Source organism: Barbus barbus (assembly GCF_936440315.1).
Source record: "Barbus barbus genome assembly, chromosome: 43".
Classification (NCBI taxonomy): Eukaryota; Metazoa; Chordata; class Actinopteri; order Cypriniformes; family Cyprinidae; genus Barbus; species Barbus barbus.
The window spans coordinates 4,222,646-4,238,597 of NC_136721.1; the positions used below are offsets into that span (position 1 = coordinate 4,222,646).

Below are 15,952 nucleotides of genomic sequence, written 5' to 3' on the forward strand. Positions count from 1 at the left end.
CATAAAATTACAAAACTAAAATTACAAAATACAGCCTAGGCCTATATCTCATGTGACAACTTGCCCCGACACGACATATATGAAAAACTATATCCAAAAATGTAATGTTTAAATAAGTTTTTTGGAGGTTGCAATCATTGAAAACCAAAAAATGCATTTGAGACTTTTGACTCAAACCTTATAGTTAGTGAGATACAACCACAACCCTTGTGACAACTAGCCCCGGTCTGCGCTATACGTGCTGTGAGCTGTCGTCTCGCCGGTGACTGTGATTGGTCAGCACCTGCTCACCTCCTTCATCCAAACTGACATGAGTTGGAGGAAATATAGGCAGCATCCATCCCCCCAGATCCTCACTACGCGTCTGCGCTACTCCCTCGGCCGCGTGCGCTTCATTCTCTATGGTAACGCTACAGTGATCCGAAAATATTCCCAGTTTTAGACAGCGTTATCATCATCGTCACGAGACATGCGTGTGCAACTGACTATAGGAGTGTTTGTATTATTTTTGGCGGTGCGGCAAACACACGCGACTGATTCCAGCAGCGCTCATGACACCTCGCAAGAGAAATCACTGAACATCCAGAAGAGAAGACTCTCTCTGCAGAACACAGGTAGGTAGTAATAGGGCTTTTGCGCAGTGCATGCAAAGAAAATCAACGACACTGAATGCGTGGAGCTGATTAAACTCTGTATTAAAGCTGCATCAAACTTTTAATTTATGTGTTCAATAAAGCAACTTATCTCCAGATTATTGTGTCATCCCGGTTAGCACAACATTAAAATGCGTTTCTATTCTACGTAACGTTAGCCTACTTAATACATCAAATGTCAGGGGGTTTCGTTGCGATAAATATAATAAATGCATTTTGGCGTTGTCAGGTCCCGACGTTTTGGGAACCTCATTACCACGTCCAAATTGGCACATGTACGTCATTAAAATATTTTTGCCACGTATATCTTTAAAGCAAAAAATAAATTGTAAAATAGTAAATGGTGAGACTTTAGTGTTGACCTATAAGTTACTTGATATCTATTTTAAAATAACATTAGCTGTTCTGACTTAAAGGCTATGTACGCTTTTTTCACATAAATGTAATGCCTTTTTTTTTTTTTTGTAAATGTAGCTACCTAGCTCAGAAAATGTCCTCCTTTCAGAATCCACGTGCGCGTTTCGCGCCAAATTTTGTCAAGTGAGCTCATTCAAACTGTCTGTTCTGTTGGCAAATTTAAAATAGTACTTTTAGAACTTTCATATAGCCTCCATCATTGCCTCTGAGGTCTGTGTTTTTAGTTTAAAAAGTAGACAAATAAGGATCCAAATGTTTTAATGTTCTGCTAAGTGATCTAACTGCAGCTGTCAAAAGCCTAAGAATATATTCTGTCATAAAGCTGCAAATTACACATAGGCCTAGTGAATATAAATTGAGAACACTGCATGTCAAACCTTACCAAAGTCCACAAAGAGATGCAGTGTCACAAAACAGACATGGCACATTTAGATTATTTTGAAAGTTCTCGCAATCTTTCAAACAATATCCATATTACCCACTGTGACTTAAATTATTTTATAATCATTGTATTAAAAAAAATAAAATGTTTACATTTTAAGTTATTTTTTAGAATTTAAATACAATTTTAAATCATATTTTACCACTTAAAATTGATTACAGATAAATACTGTAAACAATTCTACAGTAAAAACCTCTTAATTAAAAACTGTAAAAGGATAATATGTAGTTTTACTGTAAAATACTGTCAAATGTTTTTGCAAGTAAAAAGTATACATTTTCTGAAACATCACATATGCTTTTTATAAATAATTTAGTTTTTTTTATTTTGGTAATCAGTAATGTTTTTTTGTTTAAGGCTTGTTTATGGTATTATTTTAGTGTTGTGTGTGTTACCCTGATGGTGTTTTGTCTTTGTGTGCTTGACCCTGAATATTAGCCATGTTTTATGGACTGGCCAATTACAATTTACTCATCATGTGGCTTTCTATTGTGCCACCTATATTTATATAAGGTAAAAAAAAACTGATAAATTATGTATATTGAGATATTAAGTTGTAAAATATACAAGCATCCCTAAAGCCCACTATTTTTTTTACTGCAAATTTAACAGTATATATTTAACAGTGTTAATATAGCAAGAGCAATGTGTATTTACTGTAAAAGCTGTAATGTGATGACTCAAAGTTCTCTCTCGCTTGATCATTCTCCAGCGGAGATTCAGCAATGTCTGGTGAACGCAGGTGATGTGGGCTGTGGGATGTTCGAGTGCTTCAACAACAACTCCTGCGAGATCCGCGGACTACACGACATCTGCATGAACTTCCTCCACAACGCTGGCAAATTTGACTCCCAGGTATGATCCTGCCCGCTTCTTAACATGGACACTATAATGCTATTTAATACTTGGTCTGAGGTCGGATTGGCATCTTGCATGCTTTCCACTGAGATCTACAGCACCTCATCATTGAGAGCTGGCAGTTTGCTCACTATGTCCTTATCATTAGACATACTTGAGCTGAACTTAGCTTAGACGGCATTTTGTCATTAACTACATGCGCTAACGACTCTGGCTTGATGAACGACTTATGCATCACCACAGGGAAAATCGTTCATCAAAGATGCGCTGAAATGCATGGCCCATGGACTTCGCCATAAGTTCAGCTGCGTCAGCCGCAAGTGTCTGGCCGTGAAAGAGATGGTGTTCCAGCTGCAGCGTGAGTGTTACGTCAAACACAACCTCTGCTCTGCCGTGAGGGAGAACGTCAATGTCATGGTGGAGATGATCCACTTCAAGGACCTGTTTCCTAAAGGGTGAGTGCTTCAATAAAATGGTGTGCGATATTGACAAAAAAAAAAAATCTATCTTGATATTTTCTTGGATTTTGTCAATAGCGATAATTAGATTTTGCTGAGTGTCTTTTTGTGCTGGCACCTTGACTAGTTTAAAGGTATAGTTCACCCAAAAAATGTAATTACTCACCCTCATGTCGTTCCAAACCCGTAAGACCTTCATCTTCGGAACATAAGTTAAGATATTTTTGATGAAATCTGAGAGCTCTCTGACCCTGCATAGACAGCAACGCAACTGAAATCTTCCCAGGCCCAGAAATGTAGTAAGGACATCGATAAAATAGTCTGTGACATCAGTGGTTCAACTGTAATTTTACAAAGCTGCGAGAATACTTTTTGTGCACAAAAATTTAAATTACGACTTTATTCAATTCTTCTCCTCCAAATCATGTATTCCGCCATTATTGAGAGTATTACGATGTATTCTACATCACCAGCATCGCGCGAATGCGTTGTTTACGTGCAGAGATACTAGGGCTGGGTATCGTACAAAAATTTTCAATACCGATACCTTGAGTTCGATATCGGTTCCTGAACGATACATTTTTTTTTCGATACCAATTTTATGAAATCAGTTTTAACAAATTACATTATCTCAAAGAAATTTGGTTTTATTTTTTTTCAGCTTGTTGACAATTATACAGACTCAAAGGCGATATCTGTCACGTGTTGGTTTCTGTTTAGTTCTTGTTTGTCCTTATTTGGGTTTTCCCGTTCTAGTTAAGTTCATCATCGTTCATTCCTTTCACCTGTTTTGTATTAATCATCTCGTTTACTCCTTTGTTTCCTGTTCTTTGTAAGCATTCAGTTTCGTTGCAGTCTTTGTCCGATCTCAGTTACGTTTAAAGTGTGTATTTTCCGCTATCCTGAGTTTTCTATTAAATGTTTGTTTAGGAGCACAAGCAGAAAATTTGGGGGCACACCTTAAATCACCCTGCAAAGCAATCGATCACATATATATAAAGTATTCTCGCAGCTTTGTAAAATTACAGTTGAACCACTGATGGACAATTTTAACAATGTCATTACTACGTTTTTTGGGTCTGGGAACATTTCAGTCTATGTAGGGTCAGAAAGCACTCAGATTTCATCAACAAGGTGTTGTATGTAATTTTTTGACTTTACTAAAGCTTAAAAAGACCATATGTTTTTTTTAGATATTTAGGAAACATGCTAAGTTTACATAATTGCTTCTCTGAAAATCAAAGCTACGGCCAGTTATTCTGCTTTGAAGTGTGTGTTCCGTGTAGGAATGCCTGTTTTTGTTTTGGTCTGTGTGACTCCGCCCACTGCTCAATTTACCCAATAGTATTTCGACACACCAGGTTGCCAGTTGTTGGAAAACACAGAGTCTTGCAGCCATGTAAGCCAGCAAATGAACTGGGACAGGATGGCAAATTCTACCCAACATAAAAACCCTCGGCATCCATCGAAAAAGCTCTATGACAAGAGGAATATTAAAACATGGATAAATCTCATCAACTTACAGTGTAAGGCTTGTAGCCTTCCGTTGTCAATTGTTATGCTTCCAGTTGCAATCTGGCAACCTATGTGAGCATGGAGTCTGAGGAGGAGAGGGCGGGAGAAACAAAGTTAATATTTTGCATTTGGACTGCAGTACCCATTTCAACCACTAGCTGTCAATATCACATACTGCACCTTTAAACGTTCAAGCTATTAATTTCAGGGTTTGTACAATCTTTTGAGAGAGAAATTCAAGTAATTTTCAATGACTTTCAAGCATTTCATGCAACTGTTGCCAACACCTTAAAGGAACACTCCACTTTTTTTGGAAATAGGCTCATTTCACAACTCCCCTAGAGTTAAACAGTTGAGTTTTACCGTTTTTGAATCCATTCAGCTGATCTCTGGGTCTGGCGGTAGCACTTTTAGCTTAGCTTAGCTTAGCATAGATCATTGAATCGGATTAGACCATTAGCATCTCGCTCAAAAATGACCAAAGAGTTTTGATAATTTTCCTATTTAAAGATTGACTCTTCTGCAGTTACATCGTGTACTAAGACCGATGGAAAATGAAAAGTTGTGATTTTCTAGGCTGATATGGCTAGGATCTATACTCTCATTCCAGCGTAATAATCAAGGAACTTTGCTGCCGTACCATGGGTGCAGCAGGCGCAGTGATATTACGCAGCGCCTGAAAGTAGTCCCCAGCTCAGTAGCCTATGATATAGCTGGGGACTACTTTCAGGGGCTGCGTAATATCATTGCGATATTCAATGATCTATGCTAAGCTAAACTAAAAGTGCTACCGCCAGACCCGGAGATCGGCTGAATGGATTCAAAAACGGTAAAACTCAACTGTTTAACTCTTGGGGAGTTGTAAAATGAGCCTATTTCCAAAAAAAGTGGAGTGTTCCTTTAAAGCTCCAAAGTGATCCGATTTGAATGTTATTTTTAATGGGATGACCAAAATATACTGTGGTGAACAAACACTTATGTCAAATTTAAAAATACATCAAATCACCATTATAACCTGTAGATGGCAGCAGATGAGCACTTATTTGCTTATTAGTCATTCATTTCTGCTTTTTCATTTATATTTTGAAATGATAAAATCACAATTATAAAATATCAAATCATCAAGAAATCAGATTTTGTCCGAGTTTTACACTTTTTTGTGTATGAAGTAGGAAAAAAATCACACATAATCACTGAAGTTGTTTGTCAGTTCCACATAATACTATAAAAGAATAATGGTGCATTTAATAAGAGTACAATATATACCTTTTCTATTAAAAAAATAGGTTATTGTTAGGGATGCACGATATTATCGGACAGATATCGGTATCAGCCGATAATGGCTTTAAATGTAAATATCGGCATTGGCCCAATATGATAAATTATGCAGATATGTCTTGCCGATAAGAGGAATACATTAACTCACATGTGCTCAGGGTGTGCTAGTGATTAGATCATGTCAGCAGTGTGGCGCATTCTTGATGCAAAGTTCTGTCTGAATGATGATTAGACTCACTCTTTTGGATTGCTGCATTTAATCTGTGTTTGGTGTGTGATAAGAGTAAACAGTAATAGCACGTGCAGTGGCAGCAGTGACAGCCTCCCCCAGGTCCTAATGCCCACTCAGTTTTAATCTGTAGGGGGCGCTGTTGACCTACTTCTAATAAAATTACAAGTAAAATAGCTTACACAAATAACATTTAGACAGTGTTTCTGATTAATTAAGCAATAATTCATGTCATAAAATAATGAGTATGTTTTGATTTAAAGGTCAGAAGCTACAGCTTACATGAAAAAAAAATCACAAACATGACAGTATTTTTATCCTATCATGTATATATGTGTCATATATCCCTCTGAAATTAAAAGAATACTGCACATTGTAATTTCTATCAAAGCTTTTGTCAGTAATACAGTTAAAATGTGGAAAATATGTGATCGATTGCTTTGCAGGGTGATTTAAGGTGTGCCCCCAAATTTTCTGCTTGTGCTCCTAAAAATTTTCATAGTCTGGAGCCTTGACTATTGAAAAAAAACACCCGCCTGTACACCTGTATACTGTACATCTAGGATGCCTTGAGGGTGAGTAAATCATGGGCTAATTCTAATTTTTGGGTGAACTAACCCTTTAAAACAGGATGGATTCTAATTGGATGTCAGAGTTTATAGTTACTTATTATTTTAAAAGGAATTCCAATGATATCGGTCCTCTGGGCCATTATGAGTATAGTAGTATCGTGTATCGTTCTTGATGTGAACGGGCCTTAACTGTGGTTTTAGTTTTCTAACTGTCTCCTCTCCTTCACCGAAAGGCCCCATGTGGAGTTAGTAAACATCCTGCTGGGATGCGGCGAGGAGGTGCACGTCGCCATCGCCCGCCGAATACGAACTCAGTGCGAGCAGAACTGGGGAGCTCTGTGCGAGAGTCTGAGTCTCTGTGCCCTCGGAAAGGTTGAGAACCAGGCCGGTACCACCCTCGCCCCTGTCCCAGACATCACCACCCACCCAGGAACCAGCGGCAACTCCCTCCCTCCCGCAAGCCCGCGTCTCCCAGAGGCCGACGGGGAAACGGTCTGGACACTCACAGAAGATGAAAATCAGTCCTCGGGTCCTCAAGACAACGCCTCTGATGCCGAAAAAGAGCTAAAGAGGTCTCTGAATGCCACCAAAAGGAGGTGAAGGGAAGCGGGTTCTCAGTGCCTTTAGCCCACACGTTCAAAACGGCTCGTTCACTGCTCTCCTTCCCTGCCTCGCTCAAGGACAAATAAGCTGCAGTCTCCAGTGCTTCTCTAAGAGCACCAGCGACGACAGGGTATTTCAATGTGACGTTACATTTAGAGCTGCCATCCATCGGTCATTGTCTTTGTTTTATAGGTCATTCGGTGAGAACAAGGACTGGTACAATATTTGATAGGAGTCTCGATAGTTTCGCAATATTTCAGCCTTTGTATTTGTAGAAGTGCATTCCTCAGACTGCAGACTCAACGGAATGCTTAGAAGGAGTCTATCAGGCTGCAATTCTGAATAGCATTATTACAAAAACTGGGCCTTGTGTTTTGTGATGACATCATTCCATCTGCTCAGTATTTGTCTGCTTTGATGCAAGGCCATTTGGGTGAACATCACGGAAACATGTCCGGGCCACATTTCACCCCAAAAGAAAGGAAATATATATTAATAAAACAACAAAAAAATATTTAAACATTGGATTACACTACTATCCAAAAGTGTGAGGTCAGTCTTTTTTTTTTTTTTTTTTTTAAGAAATTAATACTTTTATTCTGTAAGGTACTGATAGTAAGAATATTTTTTTGTTACAAAAGTCTATCATTTCAAATAAATGCGGCTCTTTTGAACTTTCTAGTCATCAAAGAATATTAAAAAATGTATCATGGTTTCCACAAAAAATAATAAGCACAATAAGAATGATCATCATCATTATTGCCAGTGTTGAAACCAGCCTGCTTAATATTTTCCTGCTTAATATTTAGCTTTCCAGGATTCTTTGATGAATAGAAAGTTAAAAATAACAAAATATTTAGTTGAAATCTTTGAAATGTCTTTACTGTCACTGTTGATCTCTTTAGTTTGTTCTTGCTGAATGCATGTATCGATTTCTTTTGAATGGTAGTGTGTCAGCATTGATAATAATATGACATATTTCTTGAGCAACAAATCAGCATATTAGAACATTTCTGAAGGATCATGTGACACTGAAGACTTGAGTAATTCAGCTTTTCCATCACAGAAATAAAATATATTAAAATGGCAAATTTAAATTGGAATAATATTTCACTATATTATTATTATTTGTATTCTATTTTTGATTATTCAGGACCTTTAAATGTTTTGAATTGTGGCATTATTTCAAGTGAATTTAGACTTTTTCTTTTTGCTGCATTTCAGTAAATAATAAAAGATTTAGTCAGTACATTAAATGCCATACTTTAAATCTTCTCTCTTTTGATTTGGGGTGAAATATGGATCTGGACGTGTTTCTGACAGGTTTGATGAGATGCACCTGAGCACAGGTAAAGCCTCAGCAGCAGATATAAGCTCTTATATGCCATGTGCTTCATGCAGTGCACTCAGCTGTGTTCACTGCAGTGTTGCAATGTGACATATCTAATATGTAATATCAGATTTCATATTTTTCTTGCTTAGAATTTAGAATAGACATTTTTCATATGTGATAACAAAACCTATGCCTTCCTTGATAGATTGCAGTTACATACACAAACATTTGAAAATATGACAGAATATGCAGATCTTTGATTTTGGACCTACCTCATCTCTGTAACACGCACCTGTACTGAAATACTGTATAATATATTGCATAAAACATTTTAGAATGTGTCCCATATTTTCACAAGGCGAACTGGTCAATGCCTAGACTCACTCCCCTCTGTTTCAGTGTGTTTCTTGTAGATATTTTACATTATTATTTTATTTTTTTCATCAAATTTATGCATGAAGTGTATCTTGTGGATTTTCAAGTCAGGTTCATTTCAGCCACTATAGAGTGCTGGTAAGTCATTTTATATACATGCTTGTACTATTTATTTATTTTAGTTATTTTATCAATTATTTACATTTTATATTTTGGATCTGTATCAAAGTAATCAAATGTATTCATTGAAAAAAAAAAAAAATTCCACAATAAATTAAACTTGTATCCAATTTTTGGCCTTCTGAAAGGTTATAAAGGAACTATAACACAATAAAGCAAAATGGCACACCTGGCACTTGGGTACCTTTGTACCCTCAGAAACCAAGTGCGGCAAGACCACAATGTTTGGTTTATGCAACACACACACACAGGAACATTTCATATACTGCTGTATCATAGCAAAACTTAAGAGCAAAGAGCTCTACTGCAACAGAAGAAAAGCTTGGTGTAATTAATATACAGATACATGTGACTGCATCTCTAAATCTAATTTGCATTTACATCATTTTTGGAACTGTTTCTGAAAGAAGTCTTATTAATCTGTGAAATATTATTGCAATTTAAAATAGTTTTCTATTTGGATATATGTTCAAATGTAATTTATTCCTGTGATGCAAAGCTGAATTTTCAGCATCATTACTCCAGTTTCCAGTGTCACATGACCCTTTAGAAATCATTCTAAGAAGTTCATTGTTCGCAATATTACCGTATTATCGATCAAATAAATGCAGCCTTGGTGAGACTTCTTTCAAAAACATTTTAAAAATCATTCTAAACGGTATTGTAAATGAATACAGGACCAAACTGACCAGTTCTTCATAGAGTCACCTGCTTTTTAAGACACAACCAGACACATACTACAGTAAAACAGAGATACTACACCTCCTAGTGGTTCATTCCACTGAAGAACATGCGAGACACAGCTCCAAACGCCTTTCATATTGTGAAGAGACTTAAAATCATGCTTAGATTTGTTTTATATATCGAAAAACAATTAATGTAATCAAGTGTTTTCAACTCAGGAAATCCCGGCTTCACTGGAATGACTAGAACAGCAATCAATTAGAGAGACTGCTGATGCTGTAAACAATATGAAATATGCCAGATACTTCAATTGCAAAGTCAAAAGTTTGGGAAAATTACGGTTTTTAATTATTCCAAGTTTCTTATGCTCACCAATTAAGGTCACAAATACAGTAAACTGGAATATGTGAAAAGTCATAAAACACTTACAGAAAAACACTTTCAAGGACTTTTTCATTAACTGTTCCCATCTGGTGGAATGACCTGCCCAACTCGATCCGAGCAGCCGAATCCTTACCCATCTTCAAGAAACGGCTAAAAACTCATCTGTTCCATCTTTACTTGACCCTCTAACTCTAGCACTATCTATTCTAATTGTATTTTATCTATGTCTTTTTATTAAAAAATATCAATCATAATAATTATCTGTACTGCGTTAGGCTAACCAAGACTTGTAATAGCACTTGCACGTTGTTGCTCTTTTGTTGGTTTTGATTGCTTCTTATGTCCTCATTTGTAAGTCGCTTTGGATAAAAGCGTCTGCTAAATGACTAAATAAATAAATATATATATATATATATATATACACATGTCAAAGTCAGACATGCCTCTTTGCCAGCTGTGATACCTGGTTGCCGAGGTTTTTAAAAGATTTATTGGTCAGCACACCTTAATACTGTAGCTTCAACAACTGATCGCCAATTCAAAGTCAATGTTTGAATAAACTGACAGCTCCGATGCCCAGATTATGCTGTAAAAGCTGCTAATGGTGGATATTTTGATGAATTGAAAATTTTAGTTTTTTCTACGTATAAACTGTTTATGTAATAAAATATGTTTTCGTAGTTTGTGTTGTCCCTTATCAGGGCAAAATGATCACAAATTAAAAAGGATTCAGGCTAATATTGTCCAAAACCCCAATTTTCTAGGGCGTTTCCAAACTTTTGGAGGGCAGTGTGTGTATATATATATATGAATAGGGGTGTATAATGGTTTCCACAAAAAACAAAACCTGCATAAACTTTCAACATAGAAAACAGTCCTTTCAAATTGTAATGATATTTCACAATATTACTGTTTTACTGTATTTTTGAGCAAATAAATGCAGCCTTGGTGAGCATAAGAGACTTCTTTATTAAAACAAAAACAAATCATAATAGTGTCAATGAAGCATAACCTTCAGTTATATGCAGAAATGCTATTAATTATTAGAGTAGCTCATAAGGCACAAACATCTTTAAGGTTGTTTTGAACTTTATGCAGACATTGTTCATCAGGTTATTGGAATATTACAGAACTAACCTGAGATCGAAACATCTTATTATTGTACAAACAACTACACTGATTATAAAAGAATATGCAAATGCAATCATTAAGACTAATGTAGTAAAATGTACAAGACAGCAAAGTGCATTTATTCCTTCCTGAATTTCTGTTTAGTGATCCTGCTAATAGGGATTTTATACAAGCACTTCAATATCCTCCCTTATTGTGTCCCCAGAGAATTCTGAGGCTTGTCATCATCTTTATGGTGGCTAAATGATGACAAACCCCTCGTTTTGCAAGAACTATTGGCTCTGAGAACTGTGGGTCTCATTTGGGTTGTAACATTCTCAGAATGAATGATTTATAGAAAGCAGTATTAAGTTGACACGGTTCCCTTTTCCACTAAATGAAGGGGAAGAGTCTCTTTTTCAGGATGTAGAGCACTGTAGCCAGAAACAGAGCAAGAGCTAAAAAGATCAGCAGTTTGTCGGTCAGTTCACGCCGATTATATTTCAGGATAAGTTTTCGCCCCGAGTGAATGGTTCCCGTCATGGCCTTAAACTCTTCATTGGTCTCTAGCACAGTCCTTGAGGATACAGCTGGAAACAGAGCAAGTGGAGAAAATATAGAACACTTGCAATATTCATAACAGGACAGTAGAAATGGCATAGCCATGAGGTTAGATGTTGTTCAGAAGCCATGTTACATGTTCATGTTTACAAGGTTGTTTTTTTATAATCAAATGTAATGATCTTCAACTTGAATATATAAAATTATATTATATATAATATGTGACCCTGGGCCACAAACCCAGGTCAATTTTTCAAAATTGAGATTTATACATCATCTGAAAGCTGAATAAATAATATTTCCATTGATATATGGTTTGTTATGATGGGACAATATTTGACCGAGATGCAACTATTTGAAAATCTGGAATCTGAGGGTGTAAAAAAATCGAAATATTGACAAAATCACCTTTAAAGTTGTTCAAATGAAGTTCTTAGCGATGCATATTACTAATCAAAAATTAAGTTTTGATATATTTACGGTAGGAAATTCACTAAATATCTTCATCGAACATGATCTTTACTTAATATCCTAATGATTTTTGCCATTTAAAAAATGGATAATTTTGACCCATACAGAGTGACTTAACGCTGGTTTTGTGCTCCAGAGTCACATGTGTCAGCGAACTATTCCTTTAATAGATTTACGTTGTTATATAATGAAGGTTATGATCTCAGGCCCAATTCCCCAGAGCGCCTAAGCTTTTTTTTTACCCAGAGTTCCGATGGTCTCCTCGCTCTGCTGCACCTGCTGTGACATCATCCGGCTGATGCTCATCAGACTCTCTGTGATGTCACTGGATGTCTGCACCAAACTCTCTTTAGTGACCTTCCTACAACCACAACCAGATGAATTTAGTAAATATGGCGTAGGACAGTGTTGAGAAGTAACCACTATCCATTTAAATACCACATAAATGTGCAATTGTTTTGCTTTCTTTGTGGTCCCACTTTAAATACTATGTACTTACATCAATTACTTATTGTGTTTATAATGTATTGCACAACACTTGCTGTTATTGAGGTGGGATACGGGTAAGGTTAGGGACAGGTTTGGTGGTATGGGTAGGTTTAAGGGTGGGTTTAGGTGTAAGAATGGGTCAACAGTGTAATTACAGACAATGTACAAAGTACAATGTAAAAACATGTACACAATAAGTGCATTGTACCAAATGATTAATTTTAAGACCACTTAATATAAAGCTACACCTTTTTTGTTTTCAAAAATCATAGAAACGTTGAAATGTCAATCACATTGATTTGATTGTGACTGGCAGCCCCGAGAGCAGCTGTAAAGCAGCATGGTTTACCTTTGTCTAACTGAATCACCACCTTGAAGCAGTTCGTCCTTCTCCAGGTTATCAATGGCCTGCTTGCAGGCCAGATTTGCCTTCCTCCAAGCAATCTGGTTACTGAAACACAGGAGTAGTGATAATATTGGAATTCAACACATAATCGGAAAGAAGATTAGACAAATAAAAATTTTTTCTAACCTTAACATCTGCTTCCGATGGCCTTCTGTTTCACTCAAGATAGCTTGTTTATCAGTCTCTCGGTCTTGTTCTTTGGCCATCTGTTCCATGTCCTATCAAAAAGTTTGGTTTTGCTATTATCTGCCATGTTAACCCTATAAAGCCTTTTTAATGGAATAATTTATTGAACCTTGAAACAAAATATAATTTATGATTCATAAAGTGATATAAGAGAATATGAAACTCACACCTGAGGAGGAAAAAACACCTTAATTTTTAAAGTCCAAGTGTTTATATGGTCAAAGAGTAAGAAGAAATTCTGACAGCTTGTAATGTAAATCAATGAGATCTTTATAACAGTAAAACAGACTACTAACATAAAATGCATATAAATATCAGTTGTCACGCTATATCTTAGAATACGTTTTTATGATCAAAGCTGTGTAGTTTTAATTGTAGGGTAAACATACAATGCAATGAAATACAATTGTGACTAATGTACAAATAAATATTCATTAGCAGCCTTTTGTATCATATCTGATACATTTTAACATTATTTGTCTATTATGTATGGATAATAAGTAAACCTAAGCTGCTTCAGTCCAGTAAATGTTCACCATGAAATATTGATAACAACATAAGTTATTTCTACATTATAAAAATTGTTGAAGATTTGTATATTTATAGATTTATATAAATCCCTAAAAACGTCAATAATGATAGCGATATGATGGATATCACAAAATGTTTACATAGGTTAGCTTTAGCCATAATAGTAACTTTGCATTAACTACTTTCATCGCATAAGAACACTAACAAAATAAAATAAATACAGATAAAATAATAATAATAATAAAAGCACAATGACATGCATTCTGGGAGCTTCTTAGATGTTGAATTTGATCTCATATTATTATTATTATTATATTTTTACACTAGTGGCTGGTGTTTACATTAACATTTTTTATCTATATGTGACCCTGGAGCACAAAACCAGTCTTAAGTCGCTGGGGTATATTTGTAGCAATAGCCAAAAATACATTGTATGGGTCAAAATTATACATTTTTCTTTTATGCCAAAAATCATTAGGATATTAAGTAAAGATCATGTTCCATGAAGATATTTTGTAAATTTCTTACTGTAAATATATCAAAACTTCATTTTTGATTAGTAATATGCATTGCTAAGAACTTCATTTGAACAATTTTAAAGGTGATTTTCTCAATATTTAGATTTTTTTGCACCCTCAGATGCCAGATTTCCAAATAGTTGTATCTCAGCTAAATATTGTCCTATACTAACAACCCATATATCAATGGAAAGCTTATTTGTTCAGCTTTCTGGTTTTGTGGTCCAGGGTCACATAAGGTAATATGAAACGGGAACGTACCTGAATCCTCTGTCTTAACTGATTAAACTTCTCCTTCACTGTAGAGTTCAGATCCAAAAGCACTGCCTGTGGCCCGCAGCACTCTCTTATGTCCTGACACGAAGAGAAAAGACTTATTGAACAAGAATTTGTTTCCATTTCATGCTGACTGACACAGACACGACGATTATGGCCACATCTTTGAATTACTATAGCTAGCTTGTCGGACAAACCTGACGGTAAGACTACAGCCGGCACATTAATATAAAGAATGAAATCTACCTGAATAAGAGCTTTGATTTCCAGATCATATTTGATAATCTCTTGGCCACAAATTCGTACATGTACATCAGAGGAGGACGCCATGTTTGTTGTTATACGATACGTCAGAACGTCCAAACTTCATCGCATTTTGAGAACGCCTTTTTGACGCGCCCTGCAAAAGTGTTCTGAGAGCAAAACAGCGCATAATACCGCTTTACAAATTTCCCCAAAAATGCATATATGATATATGATTGAATTAATCAAAAGTGACAAAAAAATACATTTTTTAATTCTGCAAAAGTTCCCATATAGGCTTGTGCTCTTTTAAACGTTCTATTTATCAAAGAATCCTAAACAGAATGTAGGCCTATCATGGTTTCCACAAAACAAAGTCGCTTCAGTCCAATAAATGTTCACCATGAAATATTGATGATAAAAGTAATTCTTACAGGGAGGGAGGGATGGATAGATAAACAGACAGAATCTACAAACCCGATTCCAAAAAAGTTGGGACACTCTACAAATTGTGAATAAAAACAGAATGCAATGTGGAAGTTTCAAATGTCAATATTTTATTCAGAATACAACATAGATGACATATCAAATGTTTAAACTGAGAAAATGTATAATTTTAAGGGAAAAATAAGTTTATATTAAATTTCATGGCATCAACACATCTCAAAAAAGGTCCCACAGGGACCCATAAAGGCCATGTTTACCACTGTTTGGCATCCCCTCTTCTTTTTATAACAGTCTGCAAACGTCTGGGGACTGAGGAGAAAAGTTGCTCAAGTTTAGGAATAGGAATGTTGTCCCATTCTTGTCTAATACAGGCTTCTAGTTGCTCAACTGTCTTAGGTCTTCTTTGTCGCATCTTCCTCTTTATGATGCGCCAAATGTTTTCTATGGGCGAAAGATCTGGACTGCAGGCTGGCCATTTCAGTACCTGGATCCTCCTTCTACGCAGCCATGATGTTGTAATTGATGCAGTATGTGGTCTGGCATTGTCATGTTGGAAAATGCAAGGTCTTCCCTGAAAGAGACAACGTCTGGATGGGAGCATATGTTGTTCTAGAACTTGGATATACCTTTCAGCATTGATGGTGCCTTTCCAGATGTGTAAGCTGCCCATGCCACACGCACTCATGCAACCCCATACCATTAGAGATGCAGGCTTCTGAACTGAGCGCTGATA

General features: G+C 36.2%; 2 protein-coding genes across 2 annotated transcripts; one reads left to right on the plus strand and one right to left on the minus strand.

The window, feature by feature from the left end:
• The first annotated feature begins 307 nt into the window (after positions 1–307).
• On the plus strand, positions 308–9,087 carry LOC306862495 (stanniocalcin-2-like). The gene is made up of 4 exons (XM_079405315.1): positions 308–614; positions 2,225–2,367; positions 2,614–2,825; positions 6,656–9,087. Exons 1-4 carry the CDS (start codon positions 470–472, stop codon positions 7,020–7,022), a joined length of 867 nt encoding a protein of 288 aa, XP_079261441.1. The 5' UTR covers positions 308–469; the 3' UTR covers positions 7,023–9,087.
• Positions 9,088–10,930: 1,843 nt separating this feature from the next.
• On the minus strand, positions 10,931–14,886 carry LOC306862496 (vesicle transport protein SEC20-like). Its single transcript, XM_079405316.1, has 6 exons — positions 14,776–14,886; positions 14,515–14,607; positions 13,145–13,236; positions 12,962–13,063; positions 12,366–12,484; positions 10,931–11,681 (listed from the first exon to the last, which is right to left on the minus strand). The coding sequence occupies exons 1-6, from the start codon at positions 14,857–14,859 to the stop codon at positions 11,485–11,487; spliced, it is 687 nt and encodes a 228-aa protein (XP_079261442.1). The 5' UTR covers positions 14,860–14,886; the 3' UTR covers positions 10,931–11,484.
• Between the last annotated feature and the right edge of the window lie 1,066 nt (positions 14,887–15,952).